Source organism: Amblyraja radiata, chromosome 13, assembly GCF_010909765.2.
Source record: "Amblyraja radiata isolate CabotCenter1 chromosome 13, sAmbRad1.1.pri, whole genome shotgun sequence".
NCBI classification, from domain to species: Eukaryota; Metazoa; Chordata; class Chondrichthyes; order Rajiformes; family Rajidae; genus Amblyraja; species Amblyraja radiata.
Genome location: NC_045968.1, coordinates 28,288,398 through 28,313,360, shown reverse-complemented (window position 1 = coordinate 28,313,360; position 24,963 = coordinate 28,288,398). Strand labels below are relative to the sequence as shown.

The 24,963-nt window shown below is 43.1% G+C and overlaps 1 protein-coding gene across 1 annotated transcript in view; it reads right to left on the bottom strand.

Moving 5' to 3' along the window:
* gpc1 (glypican 1) overlaps positions 1-24,963 on the bottom strand; it is a 140,906-nt gene that overhangs the window by 92,214 nt on the left and 23,729 nt on the right. Inside the window, exon 2 of the mRNA XM_033031525.1 lies at positions 1,119-1,277. Coding sequence (XP_032887416.1) covers positions 1,119-1,277 — 159 coding nt within the window. The remainder of the gene's footprint in view (positions 1-1,118; positions 1,278-24,963) is intronic.

Below are 24,963 nucleotides of genomic sequence, written 5' to 3'. Positions count from 1 at the left end.
AAGGGTAATAACTTTTACGGTGAGAGGTGCAAAGTTTAAAGGTGATGTGCTAGGCAGATTTTTATTTCTACACAGAGCTGCCAGGGGTTGTGGCAGATCAGATAACTGATTTTAAGAGGGTATTAGATGCAAGGAAATGGAGGGCTTTGGATCATGTGCATACAGATGAGATTAAATTATCTTGGCATCATGTTCGGCACAGACATTGTGGGCTGAAGGGCCCGTTCCTGTGCTGTACTTTGCTCTATGTTCTAAAAGTGTGCAACATGGTCAGAGGTACCTTCTTTGAGATAGTTCTTTGAACCAAGGCCTTGGCTATCTGATTGAAAAAAGACACAAGCAAGTTTTTTTTTGCAAGCAATGGTGCTGGTTGAAAGTGCCCTAGATCTTAACAGACACCACAAATCTTCAGTCTTATTAATGGAAATGAAGTGGGTCTAAATTGGCTCTTTTTAATAGACTGCGATCACATTTGTAAAATAATTACTCCGCCTTGGTCTATTACTATATATGAACGCAAGTTTCTTTATTAATTAACCAAACCCCTCAATTAGAATCCAACCTGTAACTCTGGGTTTTTACACCTCGAAAAACCATCGCTATTCATTATATTTTTGACTACTGTTTTTAAGTAAGTTATTGGCATAAATGCATTCAAATGATTCTTCTTCTTGGTTTCTTGGTCCTCCAAAATATGCTTTTCAGTGGCTAAGGACTCCGACTGGGAATTTAATTTCTAGATCATCAAATTAACATTGCAAAAGAATCCCAGGAGTTAAAACTTGGAAAATGTGCCACATTTACTGGGGCTTCCTTCATTCTCACTACTTGAAGATCATCTGATTGAAGGCAAGTAATCAAAACCAAGCTCTGATGAACAGAAGGTGAAACGCAACCATTCGCAAACCCAGCACCTTGACATCACAAGCTTTACTGCCCCTCTCATGCATTCCTTGCAATCACCACAAACCGTTATTGTCACTCGAGCTCAACCCGATTCGAACCCAACACCTCTTCCCTCTTGTATGTCCAGAATCCAGTTACCACCCACTCCACTCGCACCCATCCCGCTGCCCTCCCACCTTGCTCCCTCGCCGCGCATGAATGCTCAAACTCACTGTCGAAGCTGTCGTGTTGTCCCTTGAGCATAGTCTGCACTGTCCGGCTGGCGTTTCTCACCAGGTCCTCGAAATCACTGCGACTCTTCTTGGCCAGGTTTTCCTCCATTTCGCTCGTGCAGCAGGTATAACCCTGAGGGCAGATCCGCAGGTGTTCTCCTGATGAAAATGAACAAACAGGCAAATTAACACCAGGGTTTAGTGGTGGGGAAAACAGAACGCTCTTCCAAATTTCCCAAAATGGCCCGCTACATATTTCATTCAGCAGAAAAGTTTAATAGTTTTCCAAATTATTAGGGGCTATGATAAGAGGAGGAAGTAGGCACACTCTGTAGCTTTGTCAGCACCCCTTACGTGGGAACTCATTATATGCCTTGGTATGCAAAATAAAGCATCTCACGTGTGACAATAAAAGTATTCATCTAATCTAATATTCCAACAGGTAGAAGTGTCAGTGAAAAAACAATACATTTAAGGTAATTGGTTAAAAAAAATCTGGTCTAATGTGACTGAGTGCTGCTGTCTTGCAGTAAATTACAATGATCTTCCAACACTTGTAGGTTCTTATAAAATATCTAACTACTCTTTGGAAGAGAAACAGGAGAATTCTTCCACTGAATATTTATCCATCAACCATCCTCAATCAAGGGCTTAATTCCAGACCCCAGCTCCAGCTCACTCACACTGTTCACATACTAGACCCCAACTCTGGCCCACATACAGTACCACACACACTCACCAACTATTGATACTGCACTATATGCCCACACCAGACATCAAATGTAAACCATCTGATGGTAAACAGGATTCATTGGACACGACAGAAGAGGCCTTTGTGAGAATGCAGGATGTTTATCACAACTCCCACATGAGTAAGTAGATGACTTCATGAGTAAATGGATCCACAGATAGTGAGTCAGCAGGTAACGGGAACTTGGCACCAAACTCAAAATTCTTATGCATTTATTAGTGTGAACCAGAATGGTACATACACGGGGCATCAACAACTGCTTTGGTCATTGGCACACCAGTAGTTTTGTATAGACAGGACCACTAGGTGAGAATACGGGGAGAAGAATTGCCTCACATGGTCCTCCTTCCCTCAGCTCAAGCTCTGGCCTTTGTGGTGGTGGTGAGCATTCAATCTCTGCGTTTGTGGGTGAAGGAGATGGTATTGGTGGTGGGAAAGGAGGCTGGCAGATTGAAGTAAAGCGTGTGTGGGAGCAAAGAGAATTGAAGTAGGGCAGAGAGTAGAAACCAGTGCTTTGTTGTGATTAGGGAGAAAACGGGGGGATAGCTAGCAGGAAATTATTGTGGATGGAGATGAGAAAGGGGGGCAAAGGGCATGACTGTATTATTAAAGGGGGAGGAAATGGGGTCAAGGGTCAGTGTTGCTGGCTGGGGTTGGGATGGATGTAAGGATTGGAGATGGGGAAGATTTTAATGCAGGTATGGGGACGAGGACCCAAGAATATATGTCCGCATAATTTAAATTGCATTCTAGCTCTGCAGTTTGAAGAATACATTGTCCCAAGAGTGTCCAATGTGGGTGCCGCAGGACTAGATAGTGCAGTTTCTTGGCAATTATCTAAATGGAGGTTCTCCATAACTAACACCTTCGACTAGAGATCATCCCGTTGAACTTGTTCTTCACGGAAACGATCTCAATACCAATGCCCCTGACATGAAAATTAAATGGGGAGTGCAAGGAACATATGATACGCTTGTGTGAATTTTCCAACTTAAATTAATCAACCGGTAAATGTTATTATTGTGCTTCACTTCAAATATAAACCATTTGATTCACATAATACCGAATAGAAAAATATACAATTAAACTTCAGGCATATAGTGCAGTCGGCAATATAACTTGCATTAGTTATTCTGCATCCGATTCACCAGGTGTATCCAAGGTTGTGGTGACCTCCAGCCCCCCTCCCCCCCGACTTCAGGAAAGTGACCCCTGCCAATTTTAACTCTCCATTTCTGATACCTTCAACCAGATGACAATGTTGTTTGGTGTTTGTTCTGCCCTGTCAACCAAGCTTGTCTGAAACTGGCTTCAGCCAACAAGTGATTAACTTGGGAGATGTTACCTGACCTGAATGGAAATAAATATTCCATGAATGCTCGGAATGAATGAATGGAAAGAAGAGTCAAGTTGAGTTTATTGCCTAATCCACAAGTACAGTGATATACAGCTTGGTGATTTCCTAAAGGACTCAGGCTTTGGTGGTTAAGGGAATGAGTAGTGTAGGTTGAGCTGGGAGCAGAGATGGGGGTTGACGGTGTGGAGGTAGTTGAGTACAAGGATGGAGGAAGTTGTCAAAGGATGTAGGGAAACACTTGTTTAATTAGCATTATAGATCTGTGGTTATCACAACCTGCATGTTGCCTTGTGAAATTCATGGCCATTTACAGTTTGCTCTCTTACTCTGTGCCATTTATATTCTCAAGAAACCCACATTAAAATGATCAGGAAGGCCAATTACGCTCTGGTACCTTGCCCAAGGGCTGAACTGTCTCAATGGACTGCTTTGACTGCAAACAGCATTACAAACAGAGCCACAGGGTCTGAAAAAGGACTGCAACCTGAAAGATCACCTACCTGTGTTCTCCAGCAATGTTACTTAGCACTTTGAGTTTTTCCCAAAAGAGATCTATGCCCGTCCCACTTAGGAAACCTGAACGGAAACCTCTGGAGACTTTGCGCCCCACCCAAGGTTTCTGTGCGGTTCCCAGAGGTTGCAGGTGGTTGTCGGAACAAAAACCTCCGGGAACCGCACGGAAACCTTGGGTGGGGTGCAAAGTCTCCAGAGGTTTCCGTTCAGGTTTCCTAAGTGGGACAGGGGCTTAATTGAACTTGCCAATGAGGGACTGCAAAAAAAGGGAGGACTTGCTCCTTAGAAAAGCTAATGAACAAGTATATTTAGGTATGTTGCAAAGCCTACCTGAAGCGTCTTTGAAGATCTGCCGCTGCGGGTGTGCGCGATTTTGGCGCCGTTTAGAGGGGGCGGGTTTAAAACGCGATTTTCTCTAGGCTGTTCAAATCGAAGATGTTCAGCCTAGTTAATTATTAACGAAAAATCGCTGGAAGACCCCGTCACTAAAGCTATTATTAGGTTTAAAGGCCTCGTATAATAGTTATAGTAGTTTAAAAATCAATCTTTAAACCCGCGACCGTCAGCAACCGCAGAGTCTCATAAAGCAAATAGCAGAAGTTAGGTTGTATATTTTTACATTAAAAAGGGCTTCTAAAGATCCCGTTATACAAAATTTAATATTGCGAGTAGCTCATTTTGGCCCCATTATATCGCGCAGTATTTTTCTGGGCATTTGGGGCACAAATCTACCGCAATGTGAACGTTCTAAACCAGCGCGTTCCACAGGAACCCACTGGAAAGCTGATTTAAATGGGCATTTATTTACAGCAATTAAACACTAAATTTCTTCCATTTGGTCTATAAATTAATGTAAATGAGATTTAAAAATCATGTTTTATTGTGAATTATTTGTGAATATTATTTGGACATTTAGGCTATTTAAAAATGTTAATAATTTATTAAGAAATGGATAGATGTTTAGATCTAGTAATTGAAGTCTGAAATTAGCTACAATTAGGTAACTAACTAATTATATGCTTTAATTTCAGGTCATCCAAGTAAGATTATTTTATATTTGTTTCAGAATGCTTCAATCTATGATAACTGAAAATTTCATTCAGTTCTCTTAATTTTTAAGAAAGTTATGGGCTTTTGACTTCACGATCACAACTTTTTTGTTATGTCCATAGAAAATCAATAGGGAACAAGATGCTCATTTCCGAGTATGAAAATGGCCATAACTTTTTAAATACTTGAGATATGAAAGTGAATTAGGTGTCAAATTAAACTTATTTTTATGCTTTATCTGATGGGATAAATTACAGACTTGATTTTTAAAATCTCAAAATTTTGTAACATTGCTAGTATATTGGTTACTTTACAAAACCAAGAGTCAATTGACATCTGTCTACACCTTTACGAATGCTGCACAGTTGGGAGTACTGAGTCCAGTTTTGGGTGCCACCTATTCTGAAAGATAAGATTTCATGAGTGAGCGTAGAAGAGATTTACTAAATCTACCGATCGCAGGAATAAAGGATTGTCAGTAAGTGTGTAGAGATGCTGGTTTGTTCTCCTTGGAATAGGGGAGCTTGGCGAGGAGATTTGATGTAGGCATGTAAAACCATGAAGGATAAAGACAGTGGATTAGACAGTAGTTCTTTGTATTGGAGGAATCAAGAACTAAGGGAGAAATGAATGAAGGTGACTGGCACAATAAAACAAAAATAATGTGCGTTGTTTTTACACATCAGGATGTGGAATGCATTGCCGGGGGTAGCAGTGGAGGCATGATCAATTGTAGCATTCAAAGGACACCTGGATAAGTTTTGGAAAAGGAAGAAATGACAGGGCAGTTGGAAGCACAGCGGAGTTCAAATCCATAAAGCCAGTACAGGCGTATGAATAGGCTCATTCTATTCTATAACCATTCTAGGACTTTAGAGAAGCTTTAGGGATACAGCTCAGAAACAGGCCCTTCAGCCCACTGAATCCACACTGACCAGCAATCACCCAGCACACTAACACACACACGCACACACACAGGCCAATTTTACAACTTACCGAAGCCAATTAACCTACAAATTTGTGTGTCTTTGGAGTGTAGGAGGAAACCGCAGCACCCGGACGATACCCACGCAATCACAGGGAGAACGTAAAACTTCGTACAGACAGCACCCATAGTCAACATCAAACCCGGGTCTCTGGCGCTGCAAGGCAGCAACTCTACTGCTGTGCTGCCCCATGAACCACTATGATTCTGCAAAATCTATGAGCGACAGCTCTGGAAAGAAGTGTAACTGCTGAAGCTCCATCCAATGTTGCAACCTGCATCTCTCTATTTACAGCTTTATACCTCACTGCGGGTTAATAGAGGTGGGTACTGGGGAAGACAGCACCACACAATGTTCCATCTGACAGCCACTAAGTATGGTACTAATCAATCACATCGTGCTGCTTGGGACCATTACACCCATCAACGTTACATATCAATCAAGAAATATAGCAAAACTCTGATAATCCAGTGTCGTCCAACAGTCCTAAAATCCTGCTAACTCAGCATCTAGCTCACTCATTACTCTGGAATGGGAGCTGGGGTGGGGGGTCCAGGGTGCTTGGGTAGGGGAAGGCTGAGATCTGCAATGTGTACTCTTGCATCCGAGTAGGTAATAGAGGCACACTTTGTTCTCCCATTTTCCCCTCAATTCCCTCCAGCGACAATTTACAGAAGCCAATCAAACCTCACGTCTTTGGGATGAAGGAGAAAGCTGGAGCACCCAGGGTACATCCACCTGGTCACAGGAAGAATGCGAAAACTCCACACTGACTGAACCTGGATCGCTGGAGCTTTGAGGCTGTGGCTCCACTAGCTGCACTACTTGTGCATCTATAGAAGTGTTGAGAAGTGGCCAGCATTTCCCAACAGCAAAGGTTACCAAAAGCGGCACTCAGGTGCTTTGGGATGTAATAAGGTGATGAAAGATGTTCTGCAAACACAAGGCTTCTCTTTTATCTTTTGAAATGGAGAATAAAGTGTTTTTTGCAGCTGGTGCAGTCAAAACCCAACGCCACGCAAACTGTCGAATGGTTGAAAATACAGAAAAGGCAGCGGAGGGGGAGGACACTGGTATGTTTATTTTTGGACAACAATAACTGGGTTTGTTTTCTGCCCTGCCTTTCTCAGACAGATTACACATTCTTTGCACAAGCCACATCTGCGAGAACTTGATATAATGCAGATGGTGGCCAGGAGTCCCAGTTGCTGCTGTGACATGCTTGCCACTTCGTCTTTTGTCCTGTACATCAGCCACAGCTCATGATGGGAGTGGGGCTGTGCTGTATGCTGCTCACACCACTGTGTGCACCAGTCTTTGCAAGAGGCCCATTGGCACAAGTTAAAAGACATGAAAGGCAAGTGCGTCAAATAATAGGAGATTAAATCACATAGGTGAGCGTGTTATCCAAAGAGGGGAGTGACATTTCCAGCAACTATTTTTAAAAGAGCTGGCAAGAATTGTTATAACCACAACCAGTCTTTTATTTCCACTTTGCTGTTGATTTATTTTTGTTAAATTATAGCTTTTAATGATAAATTTCGCTGACAGATCCAGTTGAATGTTTGCTGTGACTCAGCGAACTTGGCAAATGAAGAAGGGAGTGTAACTAGCCTTGATAAAGCTTCCCATTACCCTGGTGCTGAGCGATGGGCTCCTTGCACGTCACATTCATTAGACAGTACAGTTAATGTTAGCATGTGATCCCTCTAATATACAGTAACATCCTGATAAGCCGGCATGCCCGGCACTTTGATGGAGCCAGATCAACAGATCATCTGGACGATTGGATGTTATTTCTATTAATACTGCAACATACTTCTACTTTCTTGTTTTTTTAAAGATGTTGCAGTTTTAATACATTTTCCCAGTGAATCAAAAGGAACATGTGAACCAAAGCCTGAATGAATGGGAAGGGAGGTAGGAACGTGGGCCCCAGTGAGTGGGAGTGGAAATAAGAATCCATGAGGGGAAAGGATCGAAGAAACAACAAAATGGCAAGGATAAGAGTCAAGAAGTCTTGGTGCAGCTTTTTGGGACTTTGGTAAGGCCTCATTTGGAGTATTGTATACAGATGTGGTTGCCCCATTACAGAAGGGATGAGGAGGCTTTGGCGGGTGCAGTAGAGGTTTATCAGAATGCTGCCTGAATTAGAGAGCATTAATTACAAGGAGAGGTTAGACAAATTTAGAATGTTTTCTCTGGAGTGTTAGAGGCTGATGGGAGGCTGATACTGTACAATTACTAGATAAGGTAGACAGTCAGAACCCTTTTCCCAGGATGGAAATATCACCGAATAAAAGGTGTAGCTTTAAGGTGAAAGGAACAATTGTTAAAAGAGATGTACGGGGAAAATGTCAAGGACTAGAGGGTGAGGCTTTAAGGTGAAAAAGGCAGTGTTTAAAAAGATGTGTGGGGCAAGATTTGTTTTTACACAGAGGGTGGTGGGTGTCTGAAATGTGCTGCCAGGAGTGGTGGAGGAGACAGATACCATAGTGGCATTTAAGAGGCTTTTTAGATAGCCATGTGGTAATGCTTGGAATAGATCATGAGCAAGCAAATGAGATTAGTTTATCTTGGCATCATGTTCAGTGAAGACATTGTGGGCCGAAGGGTCTTTTCCTGTGCTGTACTGTTGTAGGTTCTAAGTGCAGCAAGCATTATCTACTAGGCCAGCTGCCGAATTATCAGCATCTCCGAATCATCAGAGGATTATTGAGGCTTTATTGCCTGAACGTAAAAACAAATGAACAAAGAATATGCACTCCTTCAGCACCTTTCAGAACCTCAGAACATTACCAACCCCAGAGTACCACAACTAAAAGTATTTTAGATGTTGTCAGACATTCAGTGTTCACAAGCAGCCAACTAACACACAGATAGACACCATATGCTGCAATGCAACATTGACCAGATAATCTGCTTATTCAGCCATTTTGTTTGATGGATAATCTGCCACAATTACTGCTCTTCTTTGAATCTCACATACATCTGCTATCTCATGTCAATGTAAAAATAAAATCCCATATCACTATTTGGAAAAGGAAAAGAGATCTCCCTGGCATTGCTTGATAATATTTATCTCCCCAATGTCACTACTGAAAAAGATTACTCAGTCAGCATCACATTGCCAACTTCTACACATGCTCCGTAGAAATCACACTATCAGGTTGCATCACAGCTTGGTCTGGGAACAGCTCTGCCCAAGACTGCAATAAATTGCAGAAAGTTGTGGCTGTGGCCCAGTGTATCACACAAACCAGACTCCCCTCCATGGACTCCATCTCCACTTCACGTTGACTTGGGAAAGCAGACAACATAATCAAGGACCTTTTTTACTCCGATCACCTATTCTCTTTTCTCCTCTCCCGTCTGGCAGAAGATTCAAAGCTTGAAAGTATGTAACACCAGACTCAGGGACACCTACGCCCACTCTGTTATTAGGCTTGGCCAAGAGGTGCAGGATGAGGCAAGACAAAGGTTGAATTCACAAAAAGGCAAGTTTGACCAAATTCAAATGTTCCCACAATTTAGTTTATGTCATCAGTGTTAGAAATGTTTCTTGTTCCTGCATGATTAATTGAACAATGTCTGAGAAAGACAACTTTGTTCTCATCGCCTAATTCCAGTGGTGAGGTGAGATGACTGCCCTTTCCATCAAGGAAGCATTTCTGATTAGTCAGATTCAGATTAGTTTATTGTCATTCACCAGGGTGCTGGGGTCAAGGAAAGAGCATTCACGTCGTGGCCCTGTTTCCACCACCACACACAAGAAGCACAAGACGCCATTCTTGGGACGACACATGGCACAATGGGCTAAGTGTTCGGCTGGCGACCGGAAGGTGGCCGGTTCGAATCCCGCTTGGAGTGCATACTGTCGTTGTGTCCTTGGGCAAGACACTTCGCCCACCTTTGCCTGTGTGTGAGTGATTGGTGGTGGTTGGTGGTGGTCGGAGGGGCCGTAGGCGCAGAATGGCAGCCACGCTTCCGTCAGTCTGCCCCAGGGCAGCTGTGGCTACAGAAGTAGCTTACCACCACCGAGTGTGACTGAGGAGTGAATGAATAATGCGATGTAAAGCGCCTTGAGTATTAGAAAGGCGCTATATAAATCCCATCCATTATTATTATTATTATTGTATGCAGGTGCCGAGAAGCATGTTCAGCTCTGGATGAATAATTTCTAATCTTGTGATGTGGACTCGATAAGAAGCCCGGGGTGCTATAAAATTCCTTGAAGCTCATAAGTAAAGAGTATACATGAAATCATGTATACAAAAACATTAAGAAGATAGACACAAAATGCTGGAGTAACTCAGTGGCAGCATCTCTGGAGTGAAGGAATGGGTGACATTTCGGGTTGACACCCTTCTTCAGACTTCATTCTCTCCAGAGATGCTGCCTGTCCCGCTGAATTACTCCAGCATTTTGTGTGTTTTGTTGGTTTAAACCAGCATCTGCATTTCCTTCATACACAAGACATTAAGAAGCCCTGGTAAAAATGGATCAGTGAGCATTATTAGAAAGTTTGAGTGGTTGGGTCAAACCTCACACAAGGGTTTGTGGTTGTTGGAGGCCAATCAGTACAGTCTTTGACATCAGTGCAGTAGTCTCTTAGTCTAGTATCCTTGACCCAGCCATCTTTAGCTGCTTCATCAACAACCTTTCATTCATCATAAAGTCAGGCATGCAGACTATGGTTGATAATGAAATAGTCTCTCCCCTCTGTTGCTTCGATGCACCTCCCAAACTTGAGCAGTCTCCCCTCAAGAAGGATGAGGGCAGCAGGCACAAAGGAACACCACCCCCTACAGGTTCCCATCCAAATTGCGCACTACCTTTATTTGGTAATATATCCCATTCCCCTATACCTGGAAAAAATCTTGGAAGTCCCTACCCAAAAACATTGTGAGAGTGTCTTTGCCAGGAGGGAACAGTGGTCCATGACGATAGATCACCGCCACCTTCTCAATGTCAATTAGGCAAGGATAACAAAAAAATGGTTCCATCAAGATGTGATTCAAAAGAAACCAAGTGTTTCAATTTGATCACATCTTAATGTCGAAGAAGTTTAAAAATAAACACGTCTTTTTTTTTTGTGTACTTTCCACCTTGTTCAGGTATCCAACTGCATTTACTGATGCCTTGGCTTCTACCATCAGTCTACAGTCTACACAGTAAATTAATCTCATACTTGTCACTCTCATTGAAAAGAAACACTAACATTTCTTTTAAATCTACTTGATGCCAGTTTAAATCTATATCATGGCCTTCTTACCGTGAAATAATGATGTTATCTATATACCACTTAATGTCATGTACATCTCAATGAAGTCTCCTTTTCAGCTTTATTCTAGTCTACACACATTGATCTTCCTTCATCTTGTTTCGTTTTCAGCCCAGTTCAGGTCAAATCAGAGAGGAAATCAAAGATGTTCATTTAGTTAAAGAGTGAATACAAAGAGTCAGGATGAATGTAACTTGGGTAGGATAAGAATTCCTCAATGGTTGGAAGGAAGAGGGGTTAGATGGTCTGGAATGCACCACTCATTTTCAATCCACCTACAGTCGCTCCCTTTGGCTCTAAGGCCCACTCCCACCTTCATTACTTATCAGAATCCACCCTCTGCAGCTTTTTATTTTCTCCTCTTATTACCTCCAACCTTGGTTAATCTCTCCATCCTTCTCTCTCCCACCCAACTCATCTGTAAAATAACCCCATCTTCACATGGATCTTCACCTACCTCTTGCTAGCTCTTGCTCCACTCCTTCCCCTTGACTCTTTCCATGAGCTATTCCCCCTCTTCCATTAATCTGAAGAAAGGTAATGATTCAGAACATTGTTCGCTGTTTCCCTTCACAGGTGCTGCCTGACCTGCTGAGTTCCTCCCGCAGTTTTTTTTAAATTAGAAGATTGCTAAAGCGAAGAGAAAAATACCAGAGTGCAGAGTATAGTGTTTCAGCATTGTAGTGCAACAGTTCCAGGAAAATAAAATTGAATATTCAATGAGGTTGTTTGGGAGATCCCCTAGCTTATGCAAGGACCATTCCGAATTAACAAGAGAAAAGGCTATTCCAGAGTCTGGTGGGATGTGTTTTCAAACTTTTGTGTCTTGTGCTTTTGGGAACTCGCTGCCAGAGGAAGTGGCAGAATCAGGCACAATCACTACATTTAAGTGACATTCAGACATGAATGCGAAGGCATAGAAGGATTTGGACCTAATGCAGGTAAATTGGATTAATGCAGATTGCAAAACAGTCAGCATTGACATGGCTGGCCAAAGAACACATTTCTTTTGCATGATTCCATGACACTCTTGCAATTTGAGAGAAGATATTTGGAGCAACAAACAAACTGCTCGAGAAACTCAATGGACCAAGCAGCATTTTGAGGGGAATGGACAGTCAACGTGTGGTTCAGGATGAAGGGTTGGTGCCAGAGTTGAAGAGAGACTCTTAGCTGGAAGTGCCGAGTCAATTTTTTTGAAAATTAACTAAAACAAACTGGAAAGTATCATTATTGGAGAGAAGGAATGGGTGACGTTTCGGGTTGAGACCCTCTTCAGACTGAAGTATTGACCCAAAATGTCACCCGTCCTTCTCTCCAGGGATGCTGCCTGTCCCGCTGAGTTACTCCAGCATTTTGTGCCTATCTTCAGTGTAAACCAGCATCTGCAGTTTCTTCCTAAACAATCATTATTACTTTCCCCTTGAGAAAGTAAGACATTCATTAATTTTTGCAACACTGAAGAACCTGCCAGTTCATATAACACTATAATCAAATATTATGATTGCATTTCCAAAATGTCAAGTTTCCTCTGGGATTTGGATAGGATAGGATTTGGATACATGGATAGGACAGATTTGGCGGAATTTGGACCAAACGTAGGCAGGTGGGACTAGTGTAGATGGGACATGTTGCCCTGTGTGGGCAAGTTGGGATGAAGGGCTTGTTTCCACACTGTATCATTCTATGACTCTATTTCTACTTCATAACATCACTGAGTTGATGACAATTTCCCAAATGATGAGTTTGGCGATGTCATTGGGTAAGAAACTGCTTAAGTTGCACATTACCACAAATGTTGTGGGTTTGATCAATAACCATGCCCGTGGCCATTCTGGGGAGTTGGCCTGCAGCCCATGTTCCAAACAGTTTCTTGGGAGTGGGGAATACAATGCAAATTCTTGTTTGTGCATTGCCCCGCCGTTAAGATTAAACAAATTCAATTCCTGTTGATGGGTTAATTGTCACAATAAATTGCCCTTAATGTGCAGATGATTGTTAGATCTGGGGGGAGTTATTGGGAATGTGGGGAGAATAAAATGTGATTATTGTAGTATTAGTAAAATGGGTGCTTGTTGGTCAGTCTACACTCGGTAAACTGAAGGGCAGGTTTTGTGTTGCAGGACTATGATAATCAAGGGAAATTTTGCACAAAAATGCTCTAAAAGGGTTTGCCTTGCATTCACACACCGATCCCCATAGACAGAACGGAAATGCTCCTGCCACCCCAGGGCTGCAAGGCTGACTGGTGCTGGAAGTGAGTGGATCAAACTTTTAAACTTATTTCTGCTCATTTAATCCACTCCCTGCCTTTGCTCTCTTGATGAACCGCATCGCAGTTTGTCTCAAACAGGCCTCCCAAGCGCATTTGCTGGTCATGGGAAACAGTTGCTGCATATTAAAGTGCCTGAACACATGTCTCCCCTTCAGGGCTCAGCAGTTGAATTTCCCATCCGACTCAGATTGTGCCGCTGAGAAGTCCCACAGATTGATATCTGATCCGTGTTGCCAGCCTCAGCTAAGAGAGAAGCAATCAGGGAAATATAGCATGGAAACAGCTTCTTCCCAGCAACCATCTAGCCATTGAACACCACACAACACTAATCTCAGTAACTATGAACTCCAATGGACAGTGTTTTTGATTGCAATATAGACTTTGCTTTTAACCCCATTAGTGCTAGTTAGTGAAGTTTGTTTTATTATATATCTATGTACATTGTGTTTACGAGCCTGTAAAGTTGCTGCAAGAATTTCATTGATCCCTTGTCAGTACATCTGACAATTAAGCACTCTCGACTTGACTATTGGGGCTCTTCAGCCCATCGACTATGCCAACCACACCTATCCATTATTAACTCAGCGGAAACAGACAGCATCTCTGGAGGGAAGGAATGGGTGACATTTCCGGTCGAGACCCTTCTTCAGACCTGGAAGGTTCTCGACCCGACATGCCACCCATTCCTTCTCTCCAGAAATGATGCCTGTCCCCCTGAGTTACTCTAGCATTTTGTGTCTATCTTCGGTGTAAACCAGCATCTGCAGATCCTTCCTACACTATCAAATTTTTCATTCTCCCCATAATCTCATGAACCCCCCCAGATTTTAAATCTCACATATGCACTGGGGGCAATTTACAGTAGCAAATTAGCTCATCGACCTTCACATCTTTGGGATGTGAGATGAAACCCGAGCACCCAAGGGAAACCCATGCACTCACAGAAGAAGGTGCATACTCCGTGAAGGAAAGACCCATGGTCAGGAATGAACTGGGTCTCTGGCACATTAGGCAATGGCTCTACCAGCTGCACTACTGTGCAGATTATACTTGGTTTCAGTGTGACAAGAGAGTAAGGGGGGATGTCATACATGGTAACTGCTGCTCTAACTATAACAGATAAGTGTCAGAGTTCAGCCAGCTTTTGACTCTGTTTCCTAGACAAAGTGCCCAATAATTGTCACTGGCCACTCGTCCAGGAACGAGTGGTCACATGGAGAAAGTACCAGAAGGGCAATCATCCCAGTGGGGAATTTGCACCTCCTGAAGAGGACAAGAAAAAAAAATTGGGGCTAGCAGGCAATTTGCACCAGATTAAACCTCACCCAATTATCCCATTCACATGTATTAGACATTGGGAACCTACTTACAGAAACTAACCATGCAGGAATGTAGAGGTAAAGATTGCAGAAAAGGAATGGAATTCCAATCCACAGATTTAATTTATAAAGCCGTGTCATGGACAGAGTTCTACTTCTTTACTGAACCCTGTGGTCATGTTTGATGAGATATTGCATAGGACATTTTATTCTAAATCGGTATACCTTCTGCCCTGGGAGCATTTGACTCCTCACACCCTTGTAATGGACTGTTTGAACTACTTCCCTCCGGCAGACGTTACAAGGCCTTCTACGCCCGAACCTCCAGACTCAGGTACAGCTTCATTCCCAGAGCTATAGCGGCTCTGAACCGGCCCTGCTGAGTGCCCCCCCATCCCCCCTGGACCGTCTCCCTCGGATGGTCACGTCGCACAGACACATCTGCACTTTAGTCTGTTGAACCGTTTTGACTGTTTTACTGTTCTTTTTACAATCCATGTTCTCGGGATATCTAAATCCAAATGTTATTAGTTATTTATGTTATGACATCGGTTGGAAGCTGCATACCAAATCTCGTTGCGCTTATGTGCAATGACAATAAAATATATTATTATTATTATTATGAGACAGGGCATAGAAAGCAATGTTCCAATTCTAAACCTGTATGGTCCAGTGAGGCACAAAATGCTGAAGTAGCTCAGTATGTCAGGCAGCATCTCTGGAGAAAAGGAGTAGGTGACGTTTCAGGTTGAGACCCTTCTTCAGAGGTTCAGTGGAATCTTCACTCACTGATCTTTGTGATATCTGCCCTGGAATAGTTTGCAGGATAGTACATTAAGCCACGCACTCTCTCTCTCTCATTTGTTCTGCAAGCTACTGATTTGAAAATTAAACATTGAATCTCAAGCTGCTGAGAGACTGAACTGACAACATTTGCGCACAGCATCACAAACCATGCAGCTTGTCCTTCACTCTGTCAGTTCATACAGTACCAAGGGACCGGGCTGTTCATACAACAGTAATGGAATCCACATTTTAAATAATTGATAGCCCTACTTAGACCAAAGCAGTCTGCTGGGTATTGGGTCAATGTCTTGGTCATTTAAACCCCTCTCCTGCACAGGTAAAAATTGTATTGTGGTAAAATCTAGCATTTCTTTCATCAAATAATGTCTCGGGTTCAATTATTTTTATGTTTGTACCAAAGAGCAGATCAGCAGATCAACCCAGTTATAACAACACTTCAAAAGACCACACATATTTCTGAGTGTTGTCTATTGACAGATAGACCAAGGTAAAAATCATGTGAAGAGTATGAAAAGAAACACTTGTATTTATTCACTGACTTGCTGCACCTCAACATATCCCACTCACTGATAATAAACTGTATAATAACTTTTTGCTTTGAAGATGCTGATGAAACTGAGGAATTATTATTGTTTTCTTGTTGTTTTTATGTGCATGCATATACACTTAACTTTTCTTCCTCGTTTATTACATTGTTCACAGAGTACTATGTTTACATATTCTGTTGTACCACTGCAAGTAAGAATCTCACTGTTCTGTCTGCAACATGACAATAAAACACTCTTGCATCTTGAATTGCCGCAGCCTATTTTAGCAGAGTAAGATCTCACAAACTGTAGTGATAAAGACCAGCTGATGTATTCCTTATTGATGTTGATTACATTGGTTATTACACAGCTACAACTCCCTCAGAAAAAACAGAAGGCTGTTGAGAAGTCAATGGATTTCCATTTAATGGTGTATGCTTAGAGGACAGATTTACAAGCATCATATCAGAGATTCTCTTAAACTGAGAAAACAGAGAGGTGCTTTAATAGATGTGGCTGAAACCAGAAAGTAGAAAACACCAAGTTCTGTAGATCAAGCACAAAAAACTATGATCTCAAAACAACTGACAGAAACATAGAAAATAGGTGCAGGAGTAGGCCATTTGGCTCTTCAAGCCAGCACCGCCATTCAATATATGATCATGGCTGATCGTCCAAAATCATTACCCTGTTCCTGCCTTTTCCCCATATCCTTCGATTCCATTAGGCCTAAGAGCTATATCTAACTCTCTCTTGAAAACATCCAGTGAATTGGCCTCCACTGCCTTCTGTGGCAGAGAATTCCTCAGATTCACAACTTTCTAGGTGATGGATTTGTAATTGGAAATAAGGTAATCAGAGAGAGACATAACACATAAACAGATCATTCAGCCCTTTGAATCCATACTCCCCTTTAAATTAATCCTATCTCAAGCCATTTTATTCTTCCCACATTCCCATCAACTGCCGCCAGATTCCGCCACTCACTTACACACTAGGAACAATTTACATCAACCAATTAACCAAGCAACCCACACATCTTTGGGACGTGGGAGGAAACTGGACCACCCGGCAGAAACCTACATGGTCCACAGGAAGAATGTGCAAACTCCACCCGAACTCATGATTGAACCCAAAATACTAGCATGGTGAAGCAGAGACTCTACTAGATGTGTTACTGCGCCGCTCACAATATTTTAGTTGCTCAAGTTCTACATTCAGAAAATTATTTTATTTTGACTTAAACAAAATATATAAAATAGAGGAAAAAGGCATTTGAGTAGGGACCAAATTCAATGTTCAGACAATGCAAAATGAGTTAGTTACCTCTTGCTGTGCTAAAGTATCTAAATTTGGCTTTTACACCTTCACCTGTATCCCGTGAAGGGACAGCATCAGCCACAGTCTTGAACTTTTCAGAAGGCCAACACAACCAACTTCCAAAATAAATATTAAGTAACAAAAGTGAAAGACCAGATCCAGCCTTTGAACACGAGACCTGACCTTAGGGCCTACCCATCGTCCAATTTTATCATCTACATATCAGCTAATATCATCAAAGACCACACCATGCTGGCCACACTCGCTTCTCACTGCTACCATCGGGACGGTGGTACAGGACCATGATAACTCCCACCATCAGTCTCAAGAACAGCTTCTTCCCATCATCCACCAAGTTCTTGAACCACACTACACAAGCTAACCACAAACCTACCTCAGCACTGAACTACTGGATACTTTACTGTACCATGTCACTCTATTTATTTTGGTGTTTGCACTATCATGGTCTAGTTTCTTTGAATAGCTTATCATTTATTGCTATTCCAGTGCTTAATATGCCCGTAAAGCTGCAGAAATAAAAAATGTTACTGTTCTGTGTACACAGCAAATAAACACAGAATCTCTTGATTTAAAGCTCACCTACCAATGAAGTAGGAATGCAGATCTTTAAACTTAGATTTGAAATACTGCTTTTCCTTATTTTTAGTTATTACAGAAATGGAGAAAAAGTGAAAGAGAGACAAAGAGAAATAATTTCCAGGTCATGTTTCAATTGACAAAACCCTTTTGAATTGTTCTCTGTTTTGAGTGCAAGCCACAATAAAGGTCCCATTAATTTTCTGCTTCCTGTTTCTCTGTTGAGGGTTTAGCCTGAAGGCTCCAACTCATTTGGCAATCTGGCATCCCTTTGCTGCCCTGGGATTTCTTTTAAACTGCCAAATGAATGATGGTTTGTGGACAGTTACTCAGCTATGATCTTTTAAACCCTTGTTTTTTGTTTTTGGACAAAGGTGCTTATTTTACTGATTCAGTCAGTTCCAACCACCAAAATGTTTGCTTCTTAACCAACTTGCCAGCCAAGAATTACATGTCTTCACGTTTTGATTTAGCAGCCTTCAAATTCTTATGCAGGCATCTCTCAGAGTCCTAATTAAAATGGCACCATGCCTTCAATTATCCAATCATCCCTCACTTTGGATTTGATGTTACCATGACAATACCTTTCATTGAGCCACACCCCCTCCCTTCCCCCACAAGAAACAAAGGGAGATGTTAAACCGAACTCCTTCAAAGCCTGAGATTCCCATTTATTACATGTCTGGTGGAGATGAGCCATATAAGATTTGGCCACAAGGGGCCAATTTAGGGGATTTATCCGGACGATCTGCTGGACTAGGAATCTCCAAACCTCTTCCTCAATTCCAAACATTTGTCTCAGAATTTACCAACAACTCACATGTTTACCCAAAGTGCTTCCCAGGAGAGAGAATGAACATTTTTGAAATTGTTCTGGAGATGCAGCAGTTAGTTACTGGCAAGACTGGTCTCCTTTCCATCCTCAAATGTCCCCCGAGGTTTGTTTGACCTTTTCAGAGGCTAGTTAAGAGCCAGTTTGTTAGGGTCACACATGAGCCAGACCTGGTCGAGGGTGGCTAGCGCTTTTTGCAAAATGGGGAGAGCAATTGGTAGAGGTTGCAGTGAAGCAGATAGATTATCTCCAGAGGAAATGGACATATGCGAACAGGGTCAAAAGCCTGAGTGAACCAACTAGACACTGATGCCATTGAAATCACACCAGAGCAGCAAGCTAATTATAGGCCAGTTACATTCGGAAGGTTAGAGGTGGCTGGTCTTACAAGACTGCACTGTCCATTCACCATCAATGAAGTCCTTTACTCCTCATGGCAAGGCAGGAAACTCACTTTATCATTTTGCAGTTTCAGTGCGACTGCAGGAGTGGGATTCTCTGCTGGGATATTATATAGGAACTGGACCGCCACATACGATGCACATACAAGCTTGATACCCATGGTGCACACAGCAGACAGGTCTGAGTTTAGGTGGCAGAGTGGGTGTGGAGCAAGGGAAGACCTCAGACCCCTTGCAGAGTTCACCCAGGGAGCCAGGTGTATTTTGGGAGGGCAGAAAAGAGTAGGACATATACAGTAAATGGTAGAGGCTTCTGTAGTGATGCTGGACAGAGCAACATTGGGATAAGTGTCAGCAGATCCGTAAAAGTGGCAACACAGTTGGAGAGTGTGGTGAAGAAGGCGAATTACATAGAATGGCACAGCTCATCAGCATAGAGTTGTGATGCCATGTTGCAACTATATAAAGCATTAGTTGTGTCGGAAGGAACTGCAGATGCTGGTTTAAACTGAAGATCGACACAAAATTCTGGAGTAACTCAGCAGGACAGGCAGCATCCCTGGATAAGGGTGGGGGAGGGAGGGTGCAGCGGCGATGGGAGTCTCGGCGGCGGCAGCAAGTGCCTCGACAGCAGTGGGGCCTTGGAGGCTGACGGTGGTGGGGCCTCGCAATCACTGGTCGATGAACGTGAGGGGGGAGGGGAAGACAATGGGGACCCGGCATCGGGGGGACCGCCGTGAAGAATGATGGAGGACCTGGTGTGAGGGATGGTGTGAGAACAAAGGGAGACCCGGTGAGGGGGAGAGCACTCTAGTTTAGAATCCTCTGCCTGGGAATAAGTCTGTGTTTGTTTGTTTGTTTGTTCCGGTGAAGGTGCTGTGCACACGGCAGCCAACCAACAGTCGCTTGTCATTTTCTTTGTGTTTTCACTTTTAATTTCAAGTTTTTCGTGTACCTTGTGTGTTGTGACTGTCGGCAGACCAATTTCCCTCCGGGGATGAAAAAAGTTGTATCCTATCTTATCGTATAGAAGGAATGGATGACGTTTTGGGTTGAGACCCTTCTTCAGACTAAGTCAGGGGAGAGGGAGATACAGAGATAAGGAAGAGTAAGGTGTGAAAATGAGACAAAGCAGATGGTCAAATAAATTGTAAAATAGATCATAGTTAGCTAAGAGATGGCAACAGCAAAGCAAGCAGAGATAAAATGTAAACAAGGATAGTCAGACTGGTTGGAGAACTGGGAAAGGAGAGGGATGGAGAAAGAGGCAAAGCAAGGGTTACTTGAAGTTTGAGAAGTCAATATTCATACCTCTGGGGTGTAAGCTGCCTAAGTGAAATATGAGGTGTTGTTCCTCCAATTTGCACTAGGCCTCACTCTGACAATGGAGGAGGCCCAGGACAGAAAGGTCAGTGCAGGAATGGGAGGGGGAGTTAAAGTGTTTAGCAACTGGTGGCCTAACCCATTAGTTGGCCACATTTGGAGTACAATTCTGGTTACCACACTGAAGGACTGGATTGAATAAGAATGGTGAAAGGGCCTGTACAACCTTATGCCGTTCTATGACAATACCCTCAAGAGTGACCCTCACTGGAACCGCATCAAAAGAACGAGAATGGGGAAGGGGAAAGGAGATCAGAAACTGAGAGACCCACACTGAGATCACCTGGCACCCACAGTCTGTACAGAAGGGTGCAGATACCTGGCTCATACCACATAGAACAGGACAGTAGAGAAACGGACCCTTCGGCTGACAATGTTTGTGCTGAACACAATGCCTAGCGGAACTGACCTCATCTGCCTACAAATGATCCATATCCCTCCATAACCAGGTAACTATTTAAAAGCTTAAGCTATTGTAACTGCCTCCACCACCACCCCTGGCAATGTGTTCCAGGCCCCTACCACCCCCTGTATAAAAAGCTTGCCGCACATCTCAATCATATTGTCACCCTCTCATCGTATAGCAATGCCCTCCGGACACTTCCACCCTGGGAAAAAGGCTCTAACTGTCTATCCTATGAATGCCTCTCATCATTTTGTAGACTTCAATAAGGTCTCCCCTCAACCTCCTCGAGTATGTAAACTGGTCAATTTGGTACAATTCAATGACCCAATTTACCCAAACGTAGACTCATTATGTAAACAACAAACTTTGCCTGATCCTGTGTTTGCTGTTCCTCACTGACATTGGTGCAGCACTTCTACATCCTTTGAGATGCACTGTCCCAACATCAAGTTCTGGAGTCTGGGTTCATATGTACACCATACTACAGGAAGGATGGCATAGTGTTGTTGCCAACGCAGAGGAGATTCACTAGGATGGAGCTAGGGTTGGACCTTTTTAGTTGAGGAGCAAATGTAGAGACTAACTAGGTCTGAAGATAAGACACAAAAAGCTGGAGTAATTCAACAGGTCAGACAGCATTTCTGGAGAAAAGGACTAGGTGACGTTTCGGGTCAAGACCCTTCTTCAGACCCGTATTGTCTGGAGTGGAGGAAATTAAGATGGGACATTGCTTGAGGTACATACAATTATGAGGGGTATGGAATGGATGGACTGAAATAATCTTTTCACCTTCTCAGAGCTAATTAAAACCAGAGGACGTAGATTTAGGATAAGAAACTGAGTGGGGATCTGAGGGGGCCGTTTTTCAACAAAGAGTGGCGAGTACCTGGAATACACTAGATAGAGAGAGAGCGCAGTGGAAGAAGAATCACTGATAGCATTTTGAAGATGTTTAGATAAACAACGGAATCAAGGCATTGAAGGCTGCGGGCCAGGAGCTAGAAAGTGGGATTAATGTGGATGGGTATCCACCTATCAGCATAGACATCCGGGCCAAATGGCCTGTTACCATTCTGTATGACTCAATGGCACAAGTATTGCGGAGGAGGCCAGTGGGGGAAGTGTTTTGGCAGAGGATGAAATCAATTGAAGCCTCAACATTTCTCCCTGCTCGTGCACTCTCCTTTCTATGGAAAGAGCAACGCAATGCTTGCCCTTGGTTTACCATCAAATGCACCGCCCATTAACTGCAGTGATTCAGTCTTAATTCCTCGCCAATGAAAGGGCTTTGCAGTTGTGAGTGCATTAGGGTAGATTTAAATGTCAGCTCTCTCGCTCGCTCACTAATGAGCAACATGTGAAGCAGGCACTCAACAAATAAGCTCCTGAAGTGAAGGGGAGAAGTGGGAGCTGCCATTTATCTATCGCCCTTTGAACCAAATGAGAGGTGACATCTGGTTGACAAGCAAGGAAGAGACACACTTTTGTACCTCGACACAAAGCAGTAGTATTTTACAGTGTGCTCATTAAAGTTGCATAATTCAATCAAAACGCCACACTGTACATCCTTGACAGACCCAGTAGGGTACTGTTACGAGGGCTCGGGAACACAGAAGCCGCCGTGATCACTCCAGATTAGTTTGGTGAGAAGCCAAGAATATCGGCCTGTTTAGAATCAGTGAGAGAGCTCTAAATTTAGCACAATCAAAAGGATTCAGACGGGCAAGTTCCATTTCTATAATCTACATGAAGGTTTTGCCAAGAGGGAAGGTCAAAACCCTAAATGATGGAGTAGAAATTGTTTTGAAATTGGCAAAAAGATTTCAAAGCCTTTAAGGAAACGTGTTGGATTCCAATAATGTGTGCCAGGCTGCCTGGTGGAAGAATGAAGGCTTTTGTATTAGCTTCTGCCCTTAGATCATTTGTCAGGAACATCCTATGTTTACACTGCTATGCGATTCAAGCTGCCAGTGTTGTGAAGTCAGTCTAATGTTTAGAATTCCACGCGATGGCAGACACATGCCCAAGGGCACTCAACACACAGACTAAGCATCAGCAGAGGTTTCCGCTATCTGCAGGAAAACGGCTTTTACTTGTCCAGTGTTGGTAACCCCAAAGGCCAATTGTGAAAGTATAGAGGCGAGAGGCCGTAGGACTCACTCAAATCATCCTGATCAGAAATTAGAGCAGGGAAACAGCCTGCATTGCTAGTTTACTTTAGACTTTAGAAATACCATGCAGAAACACGTCCTTCGGCCCACCGAGTCCATGCCGACCAGCGTTCACCCCATGTAGACATGGGACAATTTTACAACTTACTGAAGCCCAAACCTGCACATCTTAGGAGTTTAGGAGTTTAGGAGTTAACCGGAGCACCCAGCAAAAACCCACGTGGTCACAGGGAGAATGTACATACTCCATACAGACAGCACCTGTAGTCAGGATCGAACCTGGGTCGCTGCCGCTGTAAGGCAGCAACTCTACCGCCACGCCACTGTGCCGTGCTCCACCTGCAGAGCTGGAATAGTGTATGATTGGTGCAAAGGAGCGTTCGAGGGCCAGTGTGGACTCGGAGGGATAAAGGACTTGTTTCCGTGCTCTATCTCTCAATGAGTGTGAGAACTAGATAATTGATGCAGAAATAAGAGTTCAAATCCCACCAGCTGCGGAATTAAAATTCAAGTAATTCAATAAAATCTATAATAAAAGTGCAAGAATGAACAATGACTTTAAAATATCTGGTTCACCAAAAGAGTGGTGTTCTAAATGGATGAAGAACTGTTCCGCATGCCCCAGTGTCTGTGTGCCACTCCATCCTCATGAACATGGCGATTCCTAATTACCATCAGTAAAAGTCCAGGGAGGAATTAGAGATGGACAATGAATACTGTCTTTGCATCAGATACCCATGTCCAGCCAACATATAAATAAAAAGGACAACAAAGTGATTTACAGCTTTCTACTTCAGGCACAGTGACTCATTATTAACTCATGCCTTTCAACAACTCTGGCACAGAAGTAGTCAAACCATTTGAATGTGCCCTCAAAAAAGTAAACTGCAAGTACTGGAAATGCAATGTTAAAAAATGTTGGGTCAGTGAAGAGAGAGAGTTAACCTTTCAGCTCAACGCTCTCTCATTAGAACCTCTACATGGGTTCTAAAGAAACATCAGCGACCAGGAAGGCTAATTCTGTTGAAAAGGAATAGGTAATGTTTCAGGTCAGACTGAGTCTGAAGAGTACCAACCCAAAATGTCACCTATTTATTTTCTCCAGAGATGCTGCCAGACCTGCTGAGTTTCTCAAGCATTTTAGGTCTATCTTTGGTATAAACCAGCATCTGCTGCTACTTCCAACACAGGTTTATTCTGTTTCTCTCTCCATGGATACTGCCTGACCTGCTGAGCATTTCCGCAGCTGTTTCTGTTAACACCGTTGGGAGCTCGAGGAGAGTTTTGGGGTCAGCGTGGGATTCAGAGATTAGCTGCGGTTTCCAGCCCCCTCTCTGGAACCACAGCACAAAGTATAGACTAACGCCCTTCACTGCGGTTCCGAGGCCCTGCCGTGTTAAAAGAAACACTGTCCTTTGGGTGAAGCATCAAACAAAGCTGTATTGCACCTCAGAGTGGAAGTCAAAGATACAAGTCACTATTTCAAAGATCAGCAGTCAGCTATCCTAGCTAATAATTATCCTTCAACCAACCTCACAAACAGATTATCTGGTCATTACTTACTGCTGTCTGTAAGCCCTGCTGTACGGAAATTGGCTGTTAAATCTAGCTTGTCGGCAACAGTGGCAAGAATTCTAAAAAACTTCATTGGCTGAAAGTCCTTTGAAATGTCTGAAGGACATGAAAGATGCAAGTCTTTCTTGTTTTTCTAAATTACGTGCTTGTAGCCTTGAGAAAGAACCTTCCACAGGTCCGATTCCACACAGCCACTGAGACCGACCGGCACGCTGATGAGGGGAAACAAGAGTGCAAAATGCTTCAACGGCACAGTGACAAGTTTAAAGTCGCTGAGCTTCAAACAAAACT